General features: G+C 40.8%; 1 protein-coding gene across 6 annotated transcripts in view; it reads left to right on the top strand.

Moving 5' to 3' along the window:
- The first annotated feature begins 5,265 nt into the window (after positions 1-5,265).
- stxbp5a (syntaxin binding protein 5a (tomosyn)) overlaps positions 5,266-27,673 on the top strand; it is a 201,625-nt gene continuing 179,217 nt past the window's right edge. For all 6 annotated transcript variants that reach the window (XM_048535790.2, XM_048535787.2, XM_048535789.2 and 3 more), the window contains exons 1-3: positions 5,266-5,771; positions 6,654-6,751; positions 23,722-23,803. In XM_048535790.2, coding sequence (XP_048391747.1) covers positions 5,628-5,771; positions 6,654-6,751; positions 23,722-23,803 — 324 coding nt within the window. In that variant the 5' untranslated portion in view covers positions 5,266-5,627. The remainder of the gene's footprint in view (positions 5,772-6,653; positions 6,752-23,721; positions 23,804-27,673) is intronic.

Below are 27,673 nucleotides of genomic sequence, written 5' to 3'. Positions count from 1 at the left end.
GTGTAAAAGAAACTGAGATGCTACAAGAGGAGTTTTTGATTGTTTCCTAACTGTGACTTGACCATATTTCAGGCCCATTGAATTACTCAGGGAGTAGAGCAATCCATGTAAGAGGGGAATGACTTTGAAATTCAATCATCAGACGCACCGTTCAAAAGTTTAATTTAAAAGAAAGAAAAAAGTGAATGAGCCTGACATGTTTAACCCAACATCATTCATAGAAATGCGATAAAAGAATCCTGAATTGAGAGGGATATACCAAATATCCTACTCAGAAATTGAGTGAGAACCAAAATCTGATGTTTTTATTTAAAAGACAATGTATTAAAAACAATCTTTGGGTCAGCTAGCCCAGTTGGCTGGATAGATGGCCTGCACTGCAGAGTGATGCCAACACTTGGATTCCATTCCCACACTGCCTTAAGTTACCATGAAGGAATCTCCTCAACAGGAGATATGGTTAGTAAGTTTGTAGATGACACAAAAATTCGTGATGTAGTGGACAGTAAAGAAGGTTACCTCAAAATACAATGGGACCTTGATCGGATGGGCGAATGGGCTGAGGAGTGGCAGATGGAGTTTAACTTAAATAAATGTGAGGTGCTGCACTTTGGAAAGGCAAATCAGAGCAGGAGCTATAAACCTTAGCGTAAGGTCCTGGGAAGTGTTGCTGAACAAAGAGACCTTGGAGTGCAGGTTCATAATTTCTTGAAAGTGGAATCACAGGTAAACAGGATAGTGAAGAAGGCATTGGGTATGCTTACCTTTGTTAGTCAGTGCATCGAGTATAGGAGTTTAGTGGTCATGCTGTGGCTGTACAGGACATTGGTTAGACTACCTTTGCAATACTGCATTCAATTTAGATCTCCCTGCTTTTGAGAACTGGGGCAGTAGGCACGGCCGTCAACAACACCCCCCGCCCACCCCCCCCCCACCGCCGTCGCCCCCAAATGCTGAATCAGCTGGAGGAGAGAAGGGAGGGCATGATTGGGGAGGCGAAACGTTGGGTTGGGTCTATTGAATCCTAATAAATGGTTGTTCAAAGCTGGCATTGGAATTAAACAAATGGTTTAATTGATGGGTGGAGATTGTGATACTTGAAAGGGTTCAGAAAAAAATTACAAGGATGTTGCCAGGGTTGGAGGGTTTGAACTATAGGGAGAGGCTGAATAGGCTGAGGCTATTTTCCCTGGAGCATTGGAGGCTGAGGGGTGACTTTAAAGGTGTTTATAAAATCATGAGGGGCATGGATAGGATGAATGGTCAAGGTCTTTTTCACTCAGAGGGTGGTGCATGTATGGAATGAGCTGCCAAAGGAAGCGGTGGAGTCTGCTACAATTACAACATCGAAAAGGCATCTAGATGGGTATATGAATAGGAAGGGATTAGATGGATATAGGCCAAATTCTAGCAACTGGGACTAGATTAATTTAGGATATCTGTTTGGCATGGACAAGTTGGACCGTAGAGTCTACTTCCATGCTGTACAAATCAAGACTCTATAACCTGAGGCATGGTGAAGGGTCATCAGACTCGAAACGTTAACTCTGATTTCTTTTCAAAGATGCTGCCAGACCTGCTGAGCTTTTCCAGCAGCTTCTGTTTTTGTTTCCGATTTACAGCATCCGCAGTTCTTTAGGCTTTTATTCAGTGTTAAACCACGACCATTTGTCTCCCTGATTGAATGAGCAGCCTTTATGTTCTTGGAAGACTATGATAACAGTAGCTTATAAATGAGAAAATGGAGACCATCTCAAATACCAGGTGATGAAGATTGGGCAGCAGTCCATTAGGTGGTAGTCACATCTGAGCATAAATACAAAATGTTACAGGTGACTCAAGAAATTCAAATCGGACTTCACTTCATTGTTAGGAAATGATGACTTAAATACCAAATCATTGTTATTGGCCCAGATTACACAAACGTATCGTGAATTTTTTCCAGAGAAATCATGCATATCAGGTAGTCGGGAATCTCCACCCATCAATTAAACCATTTGTTTAGTTCCAACACCAGCTTTGAACAACCATTTATTAGGATTCAATAGACTGGTTCGGGCACTTGCCTAAAACCTATAGTGGGAATCATTACCTTTTAATAATGTGTTAAATGTTACTGAAGTCATGCCTGTGAAAAAAAATTGCAGTAGCAATAGTACTGGGAAATTTGGTTCAATTTTGTTGTGGATATCAAAGAAATACAATCAAAGTTCACATTTATATTTATCGCAAATATTCAAACAAACAATGAATTGTTTGTGAATAAAACAAGTTGTCTCTTTAGTTTATCATCCACAATCTCAGGGAGCATTGGAAAGATTATGATTCGAGATTATTGTTAGAAATGTCCTTATGATGTTGTTTCACTGCCAGGGGAGGTAGTGGAAGCAGATACGATAGTCACTTTTAAAGGGCGTCTTGACAAATATCTGAATAGGATAGGAATCGAGGGATCTGATCCCCGGAAGTGTAGGAAGTTGTGACAGGCAGCATGTCAGTGCAGGCTTGGAGAGCTGAAGGACCTGTTCCTGTGCTGTAATTTTCTTTGTTCTTTGTTCCTAACTCACTTGGGAAAGTGCACTGATACTCATCATGAGATCAGTGCAAAAATTATAGATTTATCCAAAGTACACAAAGTGCCCAGTTTATTTGTCTGGTAGAATCAGTTCAACAAAATACAGCGAACAGGTTTCTGGATGTACAAGAACTTCTGTTTATTACAAATAAGAACATTTTAACCAGAAGTAAATAGTGATGAACTATCAAAACTGATTCTCCTAGTTAGAACCCCTATATACACATATGAGCTGACATTCAGAAAAAAAAAGTGTTATGGTGGAGGAGAAAATATTGGGGAAATCACACAGTTCAACACCACCAGTCTGAAGGCTTAAATGAGATGTTCCTTTTTCTTCCCAAGACTTTCTGTTCTCTGAAGTCCTTCCTTCAGATTATTTTACTACTTTGCTGGCATAGGGTGATTGGTAAACTAATTATAAAGTTTTTGTGTTACTGGTTAACGGCAACAGCCTTACAGAAATTAGCTTTCTTCAGTTTTCCATTACTTACTGCAAAGATTGTCAGACCTTTCTTTCAGTCTGGACACCTTCTCCCTTTGTGCTGTTTACACATATCAGCTATACAGCTGACCAGGATCCAATCAGAAAGCATTTGTCAGGCTCTTGACCTTTAGCATCCACGACTGATCACAACTGCAGAAACTAATCAGTTATATGTTGCCCACTGAATCTCACTCCGCGCACTCACTGTAGTGCCACGTTGTCTTATTTCATCTCTCTGCAATGTTTGTAAACGCAATGCACAACGAGTTCCAGTAATTTTCATTTAAAAGTGCAACATTTCCTTCCCTACTCCTTGGTTTTAAAACTGACCTTTTCCTATGTTACTCCACGAGATACAGAAAAATAAAAAGATACAGTCTTTACAATTGGTATAAAGGAATTCTCTTATTACAGTATCCCATTAGGGATATGCCTGATAAGTCCACAGGATTTTGATTGATACATGGATGATAATGTGGAGGATATATTGATATATGGAGAAGTCTGTTTACATGGATTAAAGAGGAATGGATGAATCGAAGCTCAGAGACTACACTTCCAACCCATGTTTGAAGTTTCAGAGATAAACTCCCAAAGTATGTAAAGTGTTGTAAACGTGAGTAATGTAAAGTAAAAAAACACTTGTAAAGTGTTTGACAAACAATAGAAACTATAAATAAAAAGGCTAAAATTCAAAATTTTTGCTGCAATAAAGTGTTAGTTTTATTACTGATCTCTGAGAACAATTAAAAGCAAAGTTAATTTGACTTCATTTGATCAGAAATGAATCCAGTGATATGATTTATATACTGAGTATTCCAGGCAGGATGAAAATTTTGCGAGTGTGACATGTTAATATACAAAAGAAATACAATGACAGGGAGGATAGTCAGGAAATGTAATTAAGGTACTGCCATGGAATTGTGTCATTGGTTCTTTAGTTTTGCTGAGCCAATTTTCTGGAACTCCCTCCCTTACACCTTAGCGGGTATAACTGCATTTGAAAGGCTGCAGCAGTTCAATTAAGTGGTTCACTGCCACCTTCTCAGGACCAATTAGATATTGTCATAAATGGTGACCTTGATTGTCTCTAATATTGCTGTTGTTAGTTAGATGAGCTGAATAGGAACAGCTGAACTATGAGATTTAACGCACATATTAATGTTGGCATTGCTATTAGTTTGGGATTCCTAATAATATTCATGTTATTATAACAACGCTGCTCCTATTAATATTAGTATTTCTGTAATTCTAACTGGCCTTCTTAAGTTTTGCAGCTCATATGAAAATGAGGAACTATTAGTAGTCTGTTGTTGCTATTAATGCAGGTTTTACTATTCCTGCAGTACTCATTAATTGTGACAGCCATTTCTGTTAGTTCTGTTATTCTTGTTTAAACTGGCTATTTCTATTAGTTCTATTTGTATATTAAACCCATATTACTGTAATATATATTGCATCCCTAACATAGCTCACAGGAGAATTATCAAAGAACATTTGACACTAAGACACATAAGGGGGTATAAAGACATGAGATTGATTTGAAGATACACTTGAAAAGAGGAGAGCATTAGAGAGGTTTAAGAAGGCAATAGCAGAACTTAGAGCTGAAACAACCGAAGGTTATAGGACTGGAGGAGATAAAGGGTAGTGAGATCATTGAACAGTTTTAAAACAAGCTCAAGAATTCTATTACTGAGGTGTCACCAATCCAGTCGGCCAGTGTATGTCAGTGAGCATAGTCGGGTAGTAAGGTAGCAACAATTTTGATACAAGAGAACATCTGAATATACTCAAGTCCTCCAGTCGAGAAAGTGAGGGGTCCAGAAGTAACTGAGCAGAAATGTATTATTAGACAGCTGGTGCTGGGATGTTGATGCAGGTGCTGCTGATCTTCCAGCTGGTATTACTTTCAGCCCAACTTATCCCATTCGTGCGGGTAGGACTGCTCTCCTTTTGTTCTCATAAATGCTGTTACTGCACCTAAGCATGGTGCAATCCCCCCCCACCCCGCGCTATTTTGTGTCGGTTGTTGCAGTCACCATGGTTCCCCTTGTGAGTATTAGTGCTGCTGAGGGTATTAATGCTGACGAGGAGTATCAGCGGTGCTGTGTATGTTAATAGCTTGGTGCTAGTGTTAATCCTGTTGCTGCCTCAGGTGCTCGCTGACATCCGGGTGTGTGCGCAGGCGCGGTGCTGCAGTTGGGAGGAGGAGGAGAAGGAGAAGGAGGGAGGCCGGGGCTGGCAGCTGCGTTTCCGCGTCCCTGAGAGATAGAGAGAAAAAGGGGGTAAAGAAGGATTGGAAGAAGGTGTGAGTGAGTGAGTGAGTGAGTAAGAGAGAGAGAGAAGATCGGTGCAGGAGGAGGGGAGACGAAACAGCTGCGAGGCCCGTAGCTCACCTCAGCCCCACACACCCACAAGGGAGAGGGTCAGACAGCGCTGAGGGAGGGGGGGCCCGGGCCAACCCCGACCCTTACTCTTTCTTTCCCCCCCCCCCACCTCCCACCTCCGTTTCCCCCTGACATGTGAGAGGTGGAGGGGAGCAGACACACACACACAAGCACCATGAAGAAGTTCAACATCAGGAAGGTGCTGGACGGCCTGACGGCGGCGGCCGCCTCCTCTTCCTCGTCGTCCCAGCCCGGCCAGCGGCCGCCCGACAGTGACATCGTCGAGACCCTGTGCTCCGAACACTTCCAGCTCTGCAAAGTGAGTGCGGCTCTTTTCCACATCTATTTCCTCACCACCCTCCTCCATCGCACCATCATCATCCTCCTCCTCCTCCTCCTCCTCCCACCAGCACCGTCCTCCCACCTCGTCTGTTCCACCATCCGGCCAGGGCAACCGGTGAAGGCCAGAGAGACCCGACCCAACGTTTCGCCTCCCCAATTCACGCCCTCCCTTCCTTCCTTCCTTCTCTCCTCCGGCTGATTCAGCATTTGGGAGCCGGGGGGGGGGGGGTCGGCCGTGCCTACTCCCCCGGTTCTCAATGTTTATGTTCAGGGGCACTGTCTCTGCTCTGGTGAATCTCTGTCTCTCTCTCTCTCCTTATCCGGCAGCTCCTCTGCTGTTAGGCCCCAAAACTGTAATTTAATTGCTGTTTCTCACCCTGTCCGGTAGCCTGCCCTGTTTCTCGCCCAGTGGGTGCCTGTCTTGTCAACCGTCGGACACACACACACCAGCCCTGCCACCCACACCCCGGGTCCTGGTCATCACCCCCAACGGGCCCCCCCCCCCTCCTCGCTTCCTCTTTGCCACGCCCCCACCCCAAACACCACTGCCCGCTGCCCACTCCCCACTGTAATGCAAGCTTTGAATTTTATTTTCACCCTCTAGCCCTGTTGAACTTATTTCCATTCCCACACTCCATACCTGTACCTCCTCTCCCAGGCTACTACTCAGTGCCTGTCTGGATTCTTCATATCCACTTTTCATGCCTACTAAAACTCATCTTCCTCCTGTAAATTCCCAGTTTACTCCTTTGGACCCAATTTCCACATGTATCCTGGATTTTGTTGTCTATGTAGCCTGTTAATCCCCATTTTCTCCCATTTTGTAATTGTTATATTTTGCTACTATTTGTGGTGTCAGACGGTTCGTCATGGATTTCCATACCAGCCTTCAGCCATGGCTTTCGATCCAGTGCAGAAAATACTGGCAATTGGAACCCAGACTGGATCTTTGCGACTGTATCCTTTAACTGTCAGGGGAAAAAAAAAGGCTGAGCCTCACTTGCCACATGTAGTGCCCTTGGTACCTTGGTCTACCTGCTGGAAAGTCTGGCAACACATTCTCTGCCCCTTCCTCTTTGACACAGTGACTTTGAATGGTACATGGACCACTGACATGCTCCATTACCCCCTTTGCAGCAACGAAGATGTGCAGGAGAAATACCTTTTTTGATTTGCCAGTTAGTGGAAGTAATGCCTTGCCATTTGGCTTGTCATTGTATCTGTAGGTTTTGTGTTAATCTGTTCTGTAGCAATTAGTTTACGATTTACTCATTGCATTTATTATGGATTCCAGTTATTGGCCTTTAAGCTGTGGGGCCTGTGTCTTTTGCCTGTTACGTGTTTGGCGTACACAAGCACTGCTAGTTCACTTCTGGTTGATCATATGCTCAGTGCTTCATTATCTATCTATTCATCTGACTCTATACAGCTGCCCCTCTCCATGTAACATGTGCAGTGTACCTTGTTATATTTTACAACTGTGTGTGCATTGCAGCATGCGTTGTTTGCCATCTCTCTTTCTTTAAAAAAATACGGTGGCAAAAGCTTGCACCTGTGACTGCAGCATTTATTCACAATCTTCTATGGTGTAGTTTCACATAATGGAACTTGAATGTTACATTATTGATGTATTTACATTTACAGCATGGACTAGCTTATGTTGGTGGAATGTTGTAGTGGATTCAGCAGTTGCTTTTTCTTAAAAGCAAATTTTTGGGAAACCTTAGGGCAGCTTGAATTCATTTTGTTTGACTGGCTCTTCCTGATTGCCTGTCATAAAATATGTCATTAGTCACACATTCAGCCGTATCATTAAAGTAGGAAAGCATTAGTTTGTGAATTCCTTGTGTAGTTAAATGAGAACTAGGGGTGTGAGGGTGTCTGTGGTGATGAAGCCATCAATAAATTGATTCAGAAGCCTCTTTATTGTTACCTATGGTCTAATTTGCACCAAGTGTCATTCATTCATCAATTCTAGATGAACTTGATTTTTTTTTCAAATTGCCTTGAATGCTCCAAACTTGAGATTTCTGTGCCCCTTCAATTCTGGCCTTTTGTGCATCCGTGATTTATATTATGCTATTGTTGGTGGCCAAGAGCTGACAATTTGGAATTCTATCCTTAAACCTTCTGCTTATGCACTTTCACTCCCAATTTGAAGCACTTTAAAATCTACATCTCGACCATGCTTTTTGAATGCCCATCTCTATTTCTTCTGTTTGGCTCCATGTTCAGTAACCCTGGCTATGCCTCAGCTAATCTGTTGCTGAAGTCCTCATTATTGGCTTTTTAATATTTCCTTTTCCATCCTTCATGGTCTTGATATTGTCCAAAGCTTTCTGTATCCAAACTCTCAGCAAGTCTTTTTCATCTGTTAGCAAGTACGTGTTTGACTTACGTTGGCTTCCAATGTAACTTAAATATTTTATCCATGTGTTCAGTTTCCTCCATGGCTTTACCCGACTCTGTCCCTCTAATGTCCTTCAACTTCTCAACATTCTGAGATATCTGTAACTCTTTTAAATCTGCTTCATGAGCATTCTGGTTTTAATTACTCCACTGGTGGAAGCTGTGCCTTTGGTTGATGGACTCTGTTCTCTAATTTCCTCCTTTTAAACCACTCTCTCTTTTTTGCCTCTTTCTTCCTTTAAGACACTTCTTAGAACCTACATTTTGACCAAGCTTTGGGCCATCTTTCCCATTTTCACTTTGTGGTGCCAGGTTTTGACATTTCCCTTAATGTATTCTGAGACACTTCACTACATACAATCATTGTATACCAATTGTTATTGTTAAATGGACTGTATAAATACAGTAGGCATTACTGAACTGTCAGTTCTGGTATCCTGACGTGTTGACCAAGATTTAGTTAGAACAATGATGCTCAGTGTCATATGTGATCAATACGCAGCCTTTTAGGATTTTTTTCTGCATGCCTTTTGTAATTGAAAAATCCATATCATATATCTTGCCCTTTTTTAACATTTAAAACTGAAGCCAACTTCATCCATATGATTCAACTCCTCACAAGAAAAAAAAGTTAATTTTGATCTGAAGTTCTTTTTCCTAAGAGCACCCATTACCTGTGTATGTTTTGGAAATTGCTTAAGAAAATTATTCATCTGAACCTACTTAAAGTTAGACTCTTTCAGTTCATTTATTTTTCTTTTCCTGATGTTTAGCTCCAAAATGGTTCCACATCACTAATTTTGTTTGCTAAATAATATCACCTACCTTAATTTAATTTGATTTATTTTTCCACATTCAGTACATTGCCAATCATTCTCTCTTTTTCATGACGAGTTGTCTCTAATTTTTTTAAAATATTTCTCATGCTCTACATTTTTAGTCAGATCCTGCCGCTTTGCAAGGTGGCCAAAACAGTTCCACAGCTGTCTTTCCTTATCCTTGAAAGGAGATGCTCCATGTAAAGTCAGTTGAATTAGTCAATGTTTTCAGTTAGGAGCATCATATGATTTGAAACAAGTGGTATCTTTTTGGTTTGCTTTTCCACATTTTCTGAAGACACACATGCGTTGATCGTTGGTGTGTGTTCTGATGGTGGGTGGGGGCTCAGCAGCACTTGGTTTCAGGGCCCAGGTGTACTGTTTTGGTTTTTGCTAACTCTGTCCGAACAGCAAGTTCACTGTTGATGGGACCGGGAGCACTTATGCACAATACTGATAAGGATTGTGGAAGTATGGACTCTCAAGGGTTTGGAGCCCTGGGGCACTGAATTTTGAAGGCTCTTGGCCTCTGACTTGCATGCACTTGTGTCCCAGATTCACTGGCTTCAGATCCCGCAGGTTTGGGATCCAGGGTACCGGCCTTCGATCGGGCATAACTTCAGAAATTGAGCCAGCCTTTGGAAAACTCAAAATATACCAGCGAGAGCATGGATTTTGTTTTTCCCCTGCCATTATATGACAGGCCTGTCTTAAGACAAAACAAAACATGCACACTTCACAGCTGATTGGAAGGTAATCTTTAGCATGCTAGGTTCTTTTAAAGTTGTTGTTCTAACTAATTTCATTTCCTTCGTTAGCTAATTCAGCACTGTCCTGGTTAGTTATTTGCCACAGACCAGAAGGCTGGCATTCAGCCTGTGGACAGTAACTACCAGAACCTCACTTTCTATTTCTGATTGTTTACCAAGCTGTCAATTCATAAAAGTATTTAAATTTAAAGAATAATTTTTGAATCACATTAAGAAGAATAAGTTTAATATTGGGATAAAGTACTCAAACCATCATCTTTTAGGATTATTTGAAACTGCTTTGAGGGCAGAATGAAGCAGGGTTATGTAAGCTAAAATAACATTCAACTCACTAAAGGTACAGATGTTTGAAATGGACTTTGATATTCTGGGTGATTTAGTGGTGGCTGGAGAAATAATAACCCTACATTAAAGAAAGAGTTCAGAGTTGTACCAGTTGGCCAACACGTAGTTTTGTTTTTATAAAATTCCTTTTAGTTTTATAACTACTGTTTTCCTCACCACCTTAATACTGCTTTACCTGCCCATCCCTCCTGTCTCTCATCCCAAAATTAAGTCAGCCGGGAGGTTGGTGCATTTCAAGGATTTTAAGATTTTGGAGATGGCTATTAGGAGGTGCACAAGGATCTGGGAGATGTACTTACGAGTTTCTGTCTTTATTTTTTTCCGTCCGTCTCAAGCTCTTCCTTTTGCTTTGCGCCCCCCCCCCCCCCAAACACCATCATGGCTTCTATATGTTGTGAGGGCAAGGATTGCACCTGCTTCCCATCAGTCAGCTGAACACCTCAAACTGCAATGGAGCAAGGAGTTGGAATAGATCAAACCAGCCTGAATGGATGGATGCCATGTGCTATGTAGGACTCATGATCAGCCCTCTGCAATCAAATTGCCTGCCTGACATCATTGTGAATGTCAGCAAATAAAAACCTGTTCTTGTGGCTTAATCTGACCTTCTGCTCATCTATGAACCTGGGCTGTACAGCCCCTGTCGTGTTTGACCTTGAGCTGAGAGTCAAATGCCAAATCCTATTAATCACTAAGACTACATAATGCATTTCTGCAGCTCTGCCTACCCAAACTGCTGGAATAGTTGTGTGTCTTTCACCTCCAGTTTCTCTTGCTGAAATTCTGTTAAGCACCTCTTGAGTTTTTATACTTTTAAAAGTGACTCATGACTGTGACTCATTTGTAGGAAGTCCCTCCATTTGTGAAAGTTCTGGGTAGCCATCTACTCTACAGTTGTAAATGTTCAAAAGACTGGAATGAATAAGTTTGAGGTTACTGTTTGCCTACTTAACAACTAAAGGCTTGAGGAGGAGTATCTGAAAGGTGGGTTGACTGATTTCAGCTAGAAGATGAAACAGGGACCTAAACCTCTGTACTCTGGGACTCAGTTATTCTAGATCCTTTTGAAGGAAGTGAATAGAATTTTGGAAAGAAGATAGATGTTTGCACTACTGTAAGAGGCTATGTAGTTATGTTTGCTAGCTTTCTGCTGCTGCAGTCCAAACCTAATCTGTCTTGGCCTGTCCCAAAGCCCTGTCTTCAGCTCTGAATATTCACAGAAAATATGCTGAGGCCTTTGTCTCAGCCACTCTCTGGAAACCATTTTGTGCTGTTAGTTTATTGCAGAAATAGATTTCTCTTAACCTCTCCTTGCTCTTATGGTGACTAATTAGTGGCTGTCCAGCTAATCAAATACTGTTTGTAAATAACTGCCATGTTTGTTACAAGTGAAATCAAGTTGTTGAGGAAAATGGGTTGAACAGAGCAGACAGAATAGATGTTAATGTGGAGGAAGCAAATGAAACCTTATTTAAGTTGGAAGCGAAGAGTTCTGTAATTAGCTTCTGATCCTGTGGGTATTTCTGGATGGATGAATTACAATGGGTCAATGGCTTTTCTTGTCTGTAATTGTCATGTAGGAGGTGGCACATCTCGAATTAGATAAGCAGGGGTTGAAAACTAATAGGATGAAGAAAATTTGGAGTGGTAATAAGTCCTGAGATGGAGTACTAAAGTATATGAGACAATATTGTTTTCTGTTGCCCGTGACCATCATCATTTAACACCAGGAAATAACTTGCTTTTATGTTCTAAGTAAGGAACTATGAAGGGAGATGACCAAAGGCTTGGTCAGAGGTATGTTTTTAAAGAGCATCTTGAATGGTGGGAGGGGCATTGAGGTCTGGGGAAGGGAATTTTCAGAGCTTTAAGGCGTTGATAGCTGACTGTACACCTCTCTGAAATGAAGGGAATTTGAGATGGTTTTTAAAAAAAACTGGCGAAATGCAGGGTTCAGAGGTGTATGTTGTGCTATTTCATGAGGCCAGCTATGTTAACTTAAACCATGTAAAACATATTTGTATTTGCTAAAGTGGATATGTCCTCCTTTTAGGTTCCAGCAATTGCTGTCAAATTAGAACTTTACATATTGGAGTATGCCGATCATTTTCAAACTGCACATTAAGCACCCAGCATTTGCATCGATAACAAAATGCGACATCTGCATGTGATGTTACTGTGCTGAATGCACTGACTTTAGTATTTGAATTAAAATAGATTGACTATCAAATCCTGTTTTTTTTTAATCCTTTGCAGTGGTTTAAATAAGATGCTTTTATGTTCAGCATTTTAATCCATTTACCACATCATGGCCCACTAGTGAAATTTACCCAAGTGCCACTGAAGATCTTTCTCCATTCCCTTGCCAATGTAATTATGTATTATCAGCAGATTTAACCATTTTCTCTTGATAATAGGGTGAACAAAAGTCTGTGCATAGATCCTTGTGCAAAATCAGTGTTTACTTTCTCTGGGACCGATCATTACGAGTTTCAGGTCTGCTCTAGATGCTTGTTTTGGGCCCACTGTCATTGGATATCCTTGTTAAATGGAGCCTGAATTCCTTATCATGGTGTATTTGTATTTCCTAATGAATGGTTAGTTGCTATAACCTGGTGGATATTAAACCCTTGATTTTCTGTGTCAGGTTCTATGATTTCTCTTCTACTCCGATGTGCGAGTTGTCTATCTACTGCAAAGTAGATTATTAACATTTCTAGGTAGAGAACACTGTAAACTAATTTCTTTTAATCAAGATGTATGATACGAATAAGTTTTCATTTAAATTCTATCTCTTCCAACTCTCCTTGTAACTTTGGAAAATAATTCTTCAGATAAGTTAGCACTCTGTGTTGGCCCAGCTTCAGAAGATTTTTTTTCTCTGAACTGGATGGCATTACCTTATGAAAAGTTATTTGCCTCACTGACAGTTAGCACAGTTTTAATTTGCAAGTTTTTCTGTTGTAAGGAAGTCAAGAACCAGGAAACTCCTTCTTTGCAACTCTCCCAATACTCTGGAGCTTGTTCATTGGCCATCAATCTGAACTACCCTCCCTTCGTTTGTGACTGTCTGACCAACTAGAATCATACAGCCCATAAATGGAAACCATTTCAGTACCACCAAATTCTTGTCCAGCATGATGATAAATGTCATTGTCTCAAACTGATCACTAATAGATCTGTATTTCCCATATAGTTGTTCCAGCCTGTCCAACTAATGGATCCAATCAATGAACCAGATGTGTGTTAACCCTTGCTAGGTGGAATTAAACCTAATGACCTCATGATACAAATAAATCTGAATTTATCTGAATGAAAACCAATGGTCTCAAGCTTGATTCATTTTCTGTCTATCACTGCAGTGTCCCTTCTGCTTCATGTTCCATTAGACCTAATAGAATATTGCCTATTAGATTGCTTCTCAAAGAATACTAGTAAGCTTGACCAGTTGTAGCTTATTTAAGCTGAATACTTCTAGAGAACATTCACTCTCAACCTGCTCGTTTGTGGCAGCACTTATAGTATTTGTGAAACCTGATTTGAAGAATCCATTTAATATATCTGCCATAATCTAAGGAGCTGGAGTAATTAGATGCAACTTATTCTTCGATGGCTACACTTTCTTTTCAATCTTCCTATTTCTGGTACTTTGAATACTGTACCAATCATAATTCTCCCATTTCATCCTGTTCTCATGTTCCCTTGCATCAATTTATGAACTTTGTTCTTTAGGTTACATTCAACCTTAATCCATTTCTCTGTCCAGCTGTGAGTTTCATTTTACCTTGCTTTTCTTATAATAATGTTAGTGTCTTGCGTTTCTTTTAGTATTCGTCAATCCATTTCACTACTTCTGGGGTTGGTTTTCAAAATTAAGTTTCTACAAGAGGAATGTTTGTTATTTTTTGGAAAAACATTAAATCTTAATGATTTCAAAAACATTTGTGATTGTGAGCAGTCACCTGACTTCAGGCTGTTAACCAGTTCATAGAATCCCTATAGTGCAGATAGAGGCCATTTGGCCCATTGAGTCTGCACCAATCCTCCAGAGAGCATCCCACCCAGGCCCTAACAACAACCACCACCACCCTATTCCTTGCTTTTCCCAGGGCTACTCCACCCAACGTGCATATCCCTAGACCCTATAGGACAACTTGGCATGGCCAGTCCACCTAATCTGCACATCTTTGGATGTACTGTAGAATGGGGTGGCATGGTGGCACCAATGCCTAACACTGCTGCCTCATGGTGCCAGGGACCTGGGCTCAATTCCAGTTCAGTTGGTTCACCGAGCATCAAAATCAATGTAGCCTGAGGTCCAGCTGCTTGCTTTAAAAATTGTACTGGGAAGTCTGTTTGTATTTGCTATTCCTTATTCTGGATAATGCTATTGTCCAAACCACGTCTCCTCTTCCTCCCCTGCTACCCACTGCCCCATAACTTTCTGTGACTGCCCATGGCACCTGCTTTCTTTGTGCTGACAGATACCAGTGAACACTTTGCGCTTATCACTCATTTCTTTGTGCATTTCCGATGTACAGCAGACCGCTTTTGTTATGAATCTGAGTTGAGTTAAACAGGGATCTGTTACCCAACCTTGTAGTGAATCTGTGATCACTTAATCACAGGAATGGAATGGAAGTGCAGTGTGTTAAGTTTGATTTTTGGTTACAAAGCAGTAGTGAGTCATGGCTTTAAAACATTTGAGAAGCAGTGCCACAACTTGATTTTAGTCAGAACTGAAAATAAAAGTAAAGAAAAGGGCATTCAAGATAAACGAGTTGGACGAGAAATGAGCTGATTCTAATGGGATGGAAAAGGATTGAGTACAGATTGCTGATGTTCTGTTTACTTTGTGAAACAGTAAGTGTGTCATGAGTGATATTTGCCTGTGATGTTGTGTTACAGAATTAAATAAATTTTGACTAGGCGAAAACAATGTCTGTGGATGAGTAGATTAGAGCAGAAGTTATAACTAAGGCACTTGTAGTGGAATAATACCAAAGTATGGAGTATTGTAGAAGTTTGAGGAAAAGGGAAGGAAAACCTGGCTACTGTGTGACATGCATGACAAGCAATCAACATGAATTAACTAGTAAGAAATTTTCTGAGCATTCAAGTGAAGGGTTAACTTTTGGGTAAGGGGGTGATGGCCGTTCAGCCACAGTGGGCCATCTTGTATTAAGTATCGAGCTGGGGCATGTGCAGTGTGCTGATTAGATCTGCTGGCTAACAGTGACCTGGGTTACCATTGAACATTAAGTTTTGGGGGGGGTGGTTTGTAATGAATGTGCAAATGTGTGTTTAGAAATTGTGCTAAGTAGAAATGGTTGTATAAAACAAACTAGAGCCTGGGCTTTTTAATTAGGAACCTGAGTATAGAAGGAATTAAATGATTTCAAGTGATTTTGCTTCAGGCATAATAGTTTTTGTGGGTTGTTCACTTTTTTAGTTACCAGTTTTTTAACCCCCCTTTTTATAGAAAGAGTAACTTGAAATCCATTAAAATGGTGCTAAGGAAGTTACATTTAAGTTACAAAGTGAGACCCAGAACTACTAACTCTTAGTTGCAGCAGAGAAGTTTAGGGATGGTGAGAGTCTAATAGGCTTGCTTCAAAATTTATAGAACATGTGGCAAAAATTAAATAGTTGAACGATTACTTCCAGTGGTTCGTGTAAATATTTAGTGTAAAGGGCAAATTGGGAATATTTTTACTGATTGGACATGAACTATTTAATCAGAAATATTACATCTGGGGTAATAAAATAATTTAAAGCTGAATTGAATAGGAGTTTAAAGAACAAGGTGAATGGTGTTTGTGTTAATACTGGTCTGTACTGTGGTGTTGAACTTCTAGCTGTAAGGTTTTGTATTTTTGCTTTCTGGACCTTTTTCCTGAGTTGTCATTCAGTATCAAAAAACAGCTCTTCCACTTGACTGTAACTCTTGGCCGTTATCTGACATCATTCATGATCCCGGATTTTAGTAATATCAATATTGTCATTAGATGCATGCCTCTAATCCTGCTCTTTTTTTTATTTTTATTGGGGCAGTAGGGCCTGATCAAATTAGATGACTTGGTTTCAAACATTTTAACTCTTCCCCTTTCCTAGTAAGAATTAAAGGGCTGACACAGAAGTTGTGAGCTAAATGACTATTCCAGGATTGGAAATTCCAAGAATAAAAGCCCTACCAATGCCATTTTCAAATATAAATTTTGGAAATAAAAAGATGGAATTGTATTTTTTAAAAAAAATTAAAATGTTGAGTTGTTTGCTAAATCCTAGTTCGGTCACTCCAGCTTTTTAAGGACCTGCTGTTGTCCCCCAGTTTGAGACCATCTGTAATCCTATTCCCAATATGTCAGCTGGCCCAGATTCTGAAACCTTCCATTCCACAGCATCTCTCAAACTATATGATTTTTTTCTTTCCTTCCTAATTGATCCAATAATTGACACTGGGGTAATGGTGAGAGATCACTACTCCATAGATCCCATCCTAGTCTGTCTTATCCTGACTTGGAACAATATCACTGTTAATTCATTGTCCTGGAATTCCCTCCCCAAGAGGTTAGTCGATGGCCCTACATCACATGAACTACAGTGGTTGAAGGAGGCAGCTCATCACCCTTCAAGTCAATGAATAACGTCTGAACAATTTGCTGTGCTGCATAGTTTAAAAAGTATCCTATATTTTGTACTGGTTACATGCTATAATGTTCCACAATGCTGCACAGTATTAGCACTCCTTGGAACAGTAGATTACAGTGCAGAAGGAAAAAAAGTTGATCCATCATGTTTGTACTAGTTTTTTTACTTGAACAGAAGCAACCTCGTACCCAAACACCTGAATCTTTACAAGTTCTTTATTTTACTTCTAAAATATGCAATGGACTTGAACCATTCTTTATGATGAAACATTTATTCATTCCATGTTTTCTGTTTAAATACTTTGTCTATATGTATTTGATGCATAACTTGATAATTCAGCTTTTAGCCTGTGTTCCCTAAATAAACTTCTATAGCTGTAGTAAATCTCTAAAGAAATGAGTCCTCCAAATGTTAGTTTTAAAGTGAGAGCTCATCATTTAAAAGAAGTATTATTGGGTACAGTACTCTTGTTTTACCTCATGTTTTCTACATGTTATGTAATATTATTTTACTCGATTCGTAGTGGAAAGATGAATGTCATGACCGTTGTGTGTGTGGTTTTTCTTTTGAAAAGTTTGTAATAAATATGAACTGATCTGTGAAGGAGAACTTGCCATTGGAATTTCACCTAGATTTGTTGTGGGATCTTTTCTGTCTACTGATGTTAAATTTACTGGTGATGCAGGGTTACTTGGATTTAGGAATGGATCAATAGGGCATGAATTGTTTTCAGTGTCTTGGACTAAGAACTTGAGATATAGGAGATAGATTCTCCACGTGGAAAATTATACAGTTCCCCCTTGAAAAAGACAAGGGGGCTTACTTTAAGGTGGACTAGTATGTCTGTCTTGAACACCAGTTCCTATCAAAAGTGCTCACCCACCAAACCCCCCCAAAACAGGTTGAATAGCCAAATCAAAGTTCCTGCTTTTTGATAAACTCTCCAAAAAATGAAATTGGTAAAATCAAATCAGATGTTCCACTAAAAACCTAATCTTGCAATATTATATAAGTGTTTTCCATTTGAAACATCAACACCATTAAAACGCCAAGGAAGGATGACATTGACTTTTGCTGGTATTAACTCAAGGAGAAAGTTTGGGACTGATCTCTGATCTAGTCAACATAAAGCAGTTACTAGGCATAATGGGTACTGGGCTGCATTTGAAGGACATTAGGGTATATAAGAGCTTCAAGTGTGGTGCTCATCAGTGAACACATCTGGAACATGAGCAGTTTCAAAATGGATTTGGATGCATTTATAGGAATAACCCAGGAATGATTCTTGAGATTGAGAAACTAAGTTTAAGTTAAGAAAAGAAAGTGAATAATCTTTGCAGAAAAGAATGCTGACTGGTAAACTGATCAAAATGTACAGCAAAGGCTCAAGTTTGCAAGCTCTTTCTCTTTGAGAGTAAGCAGAGCACCTGAGGATGCAAGGAAATTTACGAGTCTTCAAAGATTAGCAAAGGAATCTTTCCTTTTGGCGTGGAGCAGGCTTCTAGTGAAGGTGATTTTATTCAGGGTCAAATGATGATTGAGACTGGAATCTAAACTAATGCCTGTGTATTGTTTTGACATTTAAAGATGGTAATTATGTTTTTCCAAGTCAGGGAATTTGCTGTTCTTGAATTCTAAATTGTGGCATTGGTATGGAATAGTGTGTTTGGTGAGTTGGGTTGATTTTTGGATAAATTCACTAATTGTTAACCGATATTTAGTTATATTGATATGTGGTCTTGGTTCATTTATTAAGATTGACCTTCCAGGATGATGGATTTTGCAGGTAGTTCAGGCCTGGTACATTATGGAGAGAAGACAGAAAATCTGGAGCAAGATCACCAAATTTTTAATGTATAAGTAATTAAATAGTTTGGAATATGATTTCCTGTCATAGTGATACAGTTGCTTGTGCACGGTACAGTAGCTGATTTGAATCATATTGAAACAGTTTTCTGCATTGGAACAGAACTGTCTAATTTCCTTGCAAGGAGATTACCTAATGGTTCTTGGGTGAGTGTGGATTAAAGAGTAGAATAGATTGTTTGCAGGCCACAACAGCTTTAGATGTATAGTAATGAGGACGAAGAAATGTTTAAAGAGATTTGAATTGAAGGGAGGATGCTAGTAGATGTCATAAGCACTTTGCCAATTTGAGAAGCAGACATTATGGTATGTTTAGTATAAAAATGGAAAGAAGAACATGTTTTCAAGAAACATTTGAGTCTGATTGGAGAAGCCATCATAATCAGATTGTTGTGGCCTTTTTCTGTAGATTGACCAGAAAAAAAAAATCTTTGACATAGTATTACTTTCATCTGAATGAAAAGCAGGTCATGAATTAAAGCCCCACTTGAGATAATTGAGCAGATGATCTGGACTGACACTTCATTACATGTGGTTCTGAGAGACTGCTGCACTGTCAAATGTGTTGTCCTTCATTGATTTGTTAAAACAAGGCCCATCTAGCTGCTTAGATGTAAAATATTGCGAGAAACGATTCAAGAATGGGCTGACAAACCTCCCCTATATTCTGACCAAAACAGATTACTTAGCCATTTATTTTGTTGCTGTACTTGAAGATTTGATTCAACGTTGTATGCTACCATGTGAACCACAGCTGACAAATCAGAAGCACTCCGGTTATCTATAAGTATTGCTGGATATCTTTGTGTCAGTAGAATGAAACAAGAGCCCACCTTGTCTCTTTGAAAGGAGCAAAACAAAAATCAAATCAGTAATGAGGGATAAGGAATGTATCAAAGGGTGTGGGGATGTGTGAAATATTCAAATTTGCAACTAAACCATTTGACACTTGCAGGTAATTTAAAATAAATTAATATGAAGTATAGAAAACTCAAATTAGGCAGGGTAAGAGATGTAATGATGAATCTGAGCAAAAGACCCACTGACTCCCACAGCTACCTAGAATACACCACCTCCCACCCACCCTCCTGCAAAAATTCCATCCCCTATTCCCAATTCCTCCACCTCTGCTGCATCTGCTCCCAGGATGAGGCATTCCACTCCCGCACATCCCAGATGTCCACGTTCTTCAAGGACCGCAACTTGCCCCCTGCAGTGGTCGAGAACACCCTTGACTGCGTCTCTGGCATTTCCCGCAACAAATCCCTCACACCCCGCCCCTGTCACAACCGCCCCAAGAGGATCCCCCTCGTTCTCACATACTACCCCACCAACCTCCGGATACAACGCATCATCCTCCGACACTTCTGCCATCTACAATCCGACTCCACCACCCAAGACATTTTTCCATCCCCACCCTTATCTGCCTTGCGGAGAGACCACTCTCTCCATGACTCCCTTGTTCGCTCCACACCCGACACCTTCCCCTGCAACCACAGGAAGTGCTACACTTGCCCCCACACCACCTCCCTCACCCCCATCCCAAGCCCCAAGATGACCTTCCTTATTAAGCAGATGATCACCTGCACATCCGCCAATGTGGTATACTGTATCCATTGTACCCGGTGTGGCATCCTCTACATTGGGGAAACCAAGCGGAGGCTTGGGGACCGCTTTGCAGAACACCTCTGCTCGGTTCGCAACAAACAACTGCACCTCCCAGTCGCGAACCATTTTAACTCCCCATCCCATTCCTCAGACAACGTGCCCATCATGGGCCTCCAGTGCGACAATGATGCCACCTGAAGGTTGCAAGAACAGCAACTCGTATTCCGCTTAGGAACCCTGCAGCCCAATGGTATCAATGTGGACTTCACAAGTGTCAAAATCTCCCCCCCCCCACTGCATCCCAAAACCAGCCCAGTTCTTCCCTCCCCTCTTCTCTCTTCCCCCCCCCCCCCCCCATTTATTCCAGTTCCCCCCTCTGATGAAGGGTGTAGGCCAGAAATGTCAGCTTTTGTGCTCCTGAGATGCTGCTTGGCCTGCTGTGTTCATCCAGCTCCACACTTTTTATCTTGGATTCTCCAGCATCTGCAGTTCCCATTATCACTGATACAAGGTCTACTAAATAGTCTTTCTCGTAAAATGCTTGAAGTGGTGCTAAACTGGTTTACTAAAAGGTGTATGTGAAACTTGTATTAGAGTTGTATTGAAATACTTCCGTTTTCAGAGTAGAGATGAATGACAGATTGTAGCACTGCCACCAGGGTTCGGAATGGTCAGGAAGAAAAAGTACAAGCTCTGAAAACTTTATAACGTTCTAAAGGAAGAAAAATTCTTGCAGATGGCTAGAGAGGGAGAAATGTGACTCGGAGACCAAAGCAAGTAAGGAATTTACAAATCAGTTAGTGTCATTTGGTTTCGTGTGGAATTGATGCAGTTTACATTAAAGATGAAACTGTCAAGGGCTTTGAGCAATAATTGAATAGGATTGGTCAACATTAACCTCTTAAGTGCAGCTGTGCTCAAGCAATCTTGCAAAGTTCTTTGAATTGGCCAAGGATAGATCAGGGAAGTATATAGAAGTGGTTGTACAATCTTTTTATTGATTATCGCTGGTTAAAATGAAAACACTTGCAGTGTAGATAAACAAGGTCCCACAAGTAGAAGTGGTCCAAATTATCAACTAACCATTTTGTTATTGATATAAAGATGAAGTTGCAAAGTGAACTCCACTTATTGTTCTTGAATAGTGAGGTGGTTCTTTAACATCAACTGGAACAGGCTTTCAGTTTTAACCAGAAGAACTGCGAGTGCTGGAAAAGCTCAGCAGTTCGGCAGTATCTGTGAAGGGAAAAAACAGAATTAATGTTTCTGATCTGGTGACCCTTCCGCAGAAGTGATGGTGGCTGGGAAAACATCAGTTTATATGCAGAAAAAAGGGAGGGGGATGACCTAGGGAGTAAACGATAGGATAGAGCCTAAAGAGGGAGAACAACAGTTGCACAGACAAAGGAGCTGATAATGATCAGGCTGGGAGGATGAATAGTTAATTGAGACTGTTAGTGACTAACAGCAGGTGGTGTGTAAGATGGTAGGAACTGCAGATGCTGGAGAATCTGAGATAACAAGGTGTAGAGCTGGATGAACACAGCAGCCATATGGATAAGCATATGGACGTACATGGAATAGTGTAGGTTAGATGGGCTTGAGATCGGTATGACAGGTCAGCACAACATTGAGGGCCGAAGGGCCTGGCCTGTACTGTGCTGTTATGTTCTCTGTTCAAAGCAGCATCAGAGGAGCAGGAAGGCTAACGTTTCGGGCCTCGACCCTTCTCCAGAAAAAGAGTCTAGGCCTGAAACGTCAACCTTCCTGCTCCTCTGCTGCTTTGGCCTGCTGTGTTCATCCAGCTCTACACCTTGTTATAACAGGTGGTGTGTAATGGGATGTTATGTGGTAACAAAGCCTAGTGTGTGGGGTAGGTGGCTGGAACATTGGTGAATCAAGACTTCTTCTGCGCTTCACAGAATCTAGTCTACCGCATTTGCTGCTCACAATGTGGTCTCCTCTACGGTGGGGAACGAAGCGTAGACTGGCTGACCGCTTCGCAGAACACCTATGTTCTGTTTGCAAAAAAGACCGTGAACTGCAGCAGTGTTCCAGCGAAACTCAATGCAAGCTCGAAGAACAACACCTTCCTTTTCACTTAAGGACCCTGCAGCCCTCCGGATTCAATATCAAGTTCAATAATTTTAGGGCCTGAACACTCCCATGTCCTGGCCGCCTACCCCACACACCAGGCCTTGTGATCTCACAGCCTGCCATTACACCCTCCTATAGGTAGTCACTAATAGTCCCCATTCACAACTATTTGTCCTCCCAGCCTGATCACTTACAACTCCTTTGTCTGTCCAACTGCTGATCTCTCTCTTTAGGCTCTATCCTATAGTTTACTCCCTATCCCTTCCCCCCCTCCCTTTTTTCTGCATATAAACTAACATTTTCCCAGCCACCATCCGTTCTGAGGAAGGGTCACTGAACCAGAAATGTTAAGAGTTTTTTTTTCCTGCACAGATGCTGCCAGACATGCTGAGCTTCTCCAGCAACTTTATTTCAGTTTTAACCTTTTGCCCAAAAGATGGCACAGTGAATAAAACTGTGCTTGCTCACTACCGCATTGATATGTTGATGTAAACTTGTGTGGTCGATGACTGCAGTGAGATTTGAACCCATGACCTTCTGAGGTTTTGAGTACTACTCTCAAAGCAAAGCTGATATTTAGCAGATAATTAGAATTAATTTTGGAGGAAGGCAAGCAATTACTTGTTAAGCAGCATTTTTGCACTGATTGTTTTGAAGTATTATAGATATCTCAGTAATGTATTTATTTAAATTGTGATTTTTTTTTTTTAAAACTGTCATTCATGAGATTCTGTGTTAACCACATTTGTGCATGATCACACTAGTCAATATGCTGCATTAAACCTGTGGTAGATGCCAGAAACTGAACTCCCAGTCCAAGGCTACATGTGAGCACCAAGCTCAAAAAAAAAGCATCTATTTACTTCGTGGTTTCCAGCTGCTGCCTTCTGAATCATTATCTCGGGGAATGGAAACCTTGGCACCAATCTTAAGTGAAGAAAAACTGGAGTTGCGTAGTAAGATGTGATGGGTTTCAGTCAACCTCTCTTAGAAGTCAATGTTCCAGATATGTAAATTATCTATTTAAGTCAATTTTACAAATTGTCAAATCTGGCTTGGGTAAGGCTTCATTTGAATTGTCTTCTGCACTTTCTTGCATAGGCTTTTACTTTAAAAAGTAAGTAAAGCAAATTTTTACCTACCACTTTAAAATCCATGCAGTTAAAGTTTGGTCCTCAGCCACAACGTAACTTTGACCCTGTGTGGGAGACCAGTTGTATTGACAGCATCAGGTTTACACTAGTGTTCCTGAGCGTGTGTGGCAGGAACAGTGGTCTAATATTTTATCTGATGGCTTAACAAGTTTATCTTGAGGTTTGAACACTGGGAAATGTTCTCTTTCCTTAACCATGTGACTCCTCAGCTTTGGGCGACCAGGGGTGGAGTGTTACTGCCAACATGACAGTGCTGCAGGAGTGATCCAACTGCAATTCTTGATTAATGAGGTTAGTTATTTGGGATTTTGTTTGGGGAATTTGGCTTATTTGAAAAAGTTCTGAAAGTTTCACTTTTAAAGCTTCTATGATTTTGAGATGTGCTACAGTAGATTCACTTTTAATTAATATTTGTGTCTGTCTTAATGTATAATTGGAGTAAATAAATCTCAAAACCAATAGGGTTGAGTTACGTTTTGCATGTTAAATTATGTATTTTTTAAAAATACTATTGAAAGAAATAATTGCCAAAATTGCAGGTTAAATATAACAATGTAAAGTGGATTGTAAGTTTATGGATCAAAAATTATATTCACTGTCACACAAGTTGAATTGCAATTTTCTATTTGCTTTTAAATGGTCCAAACTTTGGGTACAAGCACTGGTATGTGATCTGTTGGACCTGAAAATTCCCAAATTCATGGTCTACAGACTGTATTTCACAATTTGACAAAATTGTTTCCATTAAAGTTCTGGCATGTACGTGACAGTCCTGTTACCTCCGCATTGAGCAGGCTCAGCTACGAATAAACACAAAAATCTGATGCTGAAATGTGAAGCAAAGAGTGTATTGGAAAAACACAGATCTGGTAGCATCTGTGTAGAGAAAAACAAAGCTCGGGTTCTGAGTCCAGTGACCCTTCGTCAGAACTGACAGTAGCTGCGAAAAGATGGTATTTATGCAGATGATGAGGTAGTATGAATAGAGTATGTGGAGATGGAGGTCGGGGAGAGAGAGTGAACTAATAAACCTAGAGAGAGGGAGAAATACTAGGTAGGGTACTACTGAGAGATGTAAATGGTTGAAAATGTCTTGGATGTGTAGGGACCTTGGTCCTCACTTTCCACCCTATCGGCTTCCATATCTAAAAGTTCATAAAGTGCCATTTCTGCTGACTCCAGTGGGATGTCACCACCAGACACAATTGCCTCCCCTCCCTTGTCAGCATTCTGCAGGGACCATTCCCTCTGGGCGCACTGGTGTACACCTTCTCCACTTCCAACATCACCCCACACCGCTATTGCACTTTCCCATTCAATTGCAGAAGGTGCAACACTTGCCTGTTTACCACTACCTTGAACATCCAAGACCCCAGACATCATGCAAGTGAAGCAGAAGTTTGCCTCCACTTTATTCGAGCTTGTCTACTGAGTTTATTGCTCAATGTGCTTTCCTGTGCTTAGATTGTAGGAACTGCAGATGCTGGAGAACGAGATAAGGTGTAGAGCTGGATGAACACGGCAGGCCAAGCAGGAAAGCTGACGTTTCGGGTCCGGACCCCGCTTCAGAAAAACCGTCAAGTCAGCTTTCCTGCTCCTCTGCTGCTTTTGTGTTCATCCAGCTCTGCACCTTTGTTATCTGCTTTCCTGTACACTGTGTCTCCCCATCACAGTCTGGGTGATCTCTTTGACACCTGCTTTTCAGTCTGTCAAAATGGCCTGAGCTGTCAGATGCCTGCCTCTTCAACACTGCTATTTCCAGGTCTGCTGCAGTGCTGGCGAGGCTCAATACAAGCTGGAGGAACGACCAAGGAGATAAGTACTCAGATTTTCACCATGGCTTAAAGTGTCAGAAATTTATATTAAAACCTGTTGCATGCTTCCAGGTCATCATATTTATCAAAAATGACAGCCTTGGCTTGAAAACTGACTCTCTTTCAAAACTATTGTAATCATTTCTTTCCCAAAAAGTCCACCTTTGACCCATCCTTCCTACCCTGTGACCTTACGATCTTTACAATCTCTCTCAACAGAGAGATAAGTTATTGATGTGTCTGAGCAAAACAAAGTCAAAAATTTATGATTATGCTGCCTGAGCTCTATTCCTGACATCTCTGCTGTCTAATAACCGATCAACTTAGTCCACGGAATCGGCAAGTGAATGAGTCAATCTCTATGATCATTATAAAGCTTCCATTAAAGTAAAGCGTTTTTGAAACATCAATATTGAATATGACTTGAGGAAGAGCTCCTGTTTTTTAGTTTGAAATAACATTGAAGGTTTCAAATCTGCTTGAAAAGAGATATTACCTGGAATTAAAGTCACATCTGGAAGTGGCAGTTCTGACACTGCAATACTGCTTTGACTATCAGCCTAGGTTGATTTTACTCTAATCACTGGAGTGGAACTTGAGCCCTTCTCTTTTAGACGAGAAACGTAGGTGCTGCAACCAAGCAGTAGCAGAAACCATCATAGATACTTGGGCAGTAAATCAGCACAACAGTTCAGCTAGCATTTTGGTAAAGATGTCCCGTTGGATTAGGTACAGAAGTATATTTGTAGATACAAATGTGGTGATAAGTACTTGTTTCGGCATTCTTCCTAAGCTAAACTGACTCATCAGTCTGGAGATATTGTGTGTGTGTGTTTAACTATGCAGAGTATTTGAATATTAAATCAAACCAACCAAACTGCATATAGGTGCCAAAAATCTTATGGGCTCTTGTGATGCACATATTAGATGATGTCACCACAAAAAAAACAATTTTCTCTTGATCAAGCAAAGATACATAACCACATTATGATAAAGTATGAAGCTGGATGAACACAGCAGGCCAAGCAGTGCTGATGAAGGGTCTAGGCCTGAAATGGCAGCTTTTGTGGTCCTGAGATGCTGTTTGGCCTGCTGTGTTCATCCAGCTTCATACTTTGTTATCTTGGATTCTCCAGCATCTGCAGTTCCCATTATCTCTTACATAACCACATTTCTGGGCACCTTCTGAGTATTTGCTTGGGACTTGAATCAGCTTAGACTTTGCATATTCTACTGAGAAGAAGTTTGCTTTATGCATAACTGTGTGCATTGGTTTTATCCTGAAATCCGCGAAATATGTAAATAAGGGATTCACTGGAAGTATTAGCCCTAATCGGCCTTCTACAGGAGAGAAACAAAATGACTTTCAGCACTTCAGGAATTCATAAATTGCTTTGTATAATGTTGCCACAGTTGTTATGTAGGAAATCTAACAACAAATTTGCAGTCACTGAAATAACGAGCACGTAGTCTTGATGTGTTGGTTGAGGGGTGAGTATTGACTTGGATGTTTGAGTTGTCCAGCTCTTACTGAAATAATGTGTTTTTTTTCATCCACCTGAGAGGGCTGATGGGCTTTGATTTAAGAATGAGAAATTGATCTACGTCTGCATCTTACAGCCCCTGAAGGTTCTCAGCCATTCAGTGAAGCCGCTGCTCACTTCTGCCGAAACGCCACTTTCCTGACTGCTCTGCATGTCTTCGGTTTCCAAAAAGCACTTCAGCCTTGAATACAGTCCAACATTGGAGCACCCACTACCCTTGGCTATAAAATCCTCAAGGTTCTCAATCCTTTTGGTGAAGAAATTCCTCCTGTACACTGCTAAATGGCAAACTTTTTATCCTGATACCGTGGCCATTTTTTGGAATTCCCCAGCCTACCTTGTCAAGTCCCTTCAGGATCTTTGTATTTTTTAATGAGGTCCTCTCTTTCTTCCAAGCTCCAGCAAGTACAGGCCCAACAGAAAACATGCTGGTGAAACATTGGTATTTCATCTCTAAAGCACATATGTTTTTGCTTGAATATGAAGATGGAACCTGCCTGCAGTCCAGGTGTGATCTTACCAAAGCCTAAGACAATTATAGCAAGACTTCATTATTCTGGTATTCCCATGTCCCTGCAATAAAAACAAACCTGTCATTTGAGTTTCAAATTGCTTTCTGTACCTGAGTGATAATTTTGCTCCTTTATAATGCATCCATGTCTCTCTCAACACCAGCGTTTGAAAGCTTAGACTAACTGTGATACTTCATCATCTGCCACCTTAGTTGCCTGCTTATTTAACCTCTTTGCAACCACTGTATTCTCACAGCATTAGTTTGTACCTAATTTTGTATCATCAGCAAA

The sequence above is a fragment of the Stegostoma tigrinum genome, chromosome 9, assembly GCF_030684315.1.
Source record: "Stegostoma tigrinum isolate sSteTig4 chromosome 9, sSteTig4.hap1, whole genome shotgun sequence".
NCBI lineage: Eukaryota > Metazoa > Chordata > Chondrichthyes > Orectolobiformes > Stegostomatidae > Stegostoma > Stegostoma tigrinum.
This window is presented reverse-complemented; position numbering and strand designations above follow the sequence as displayed.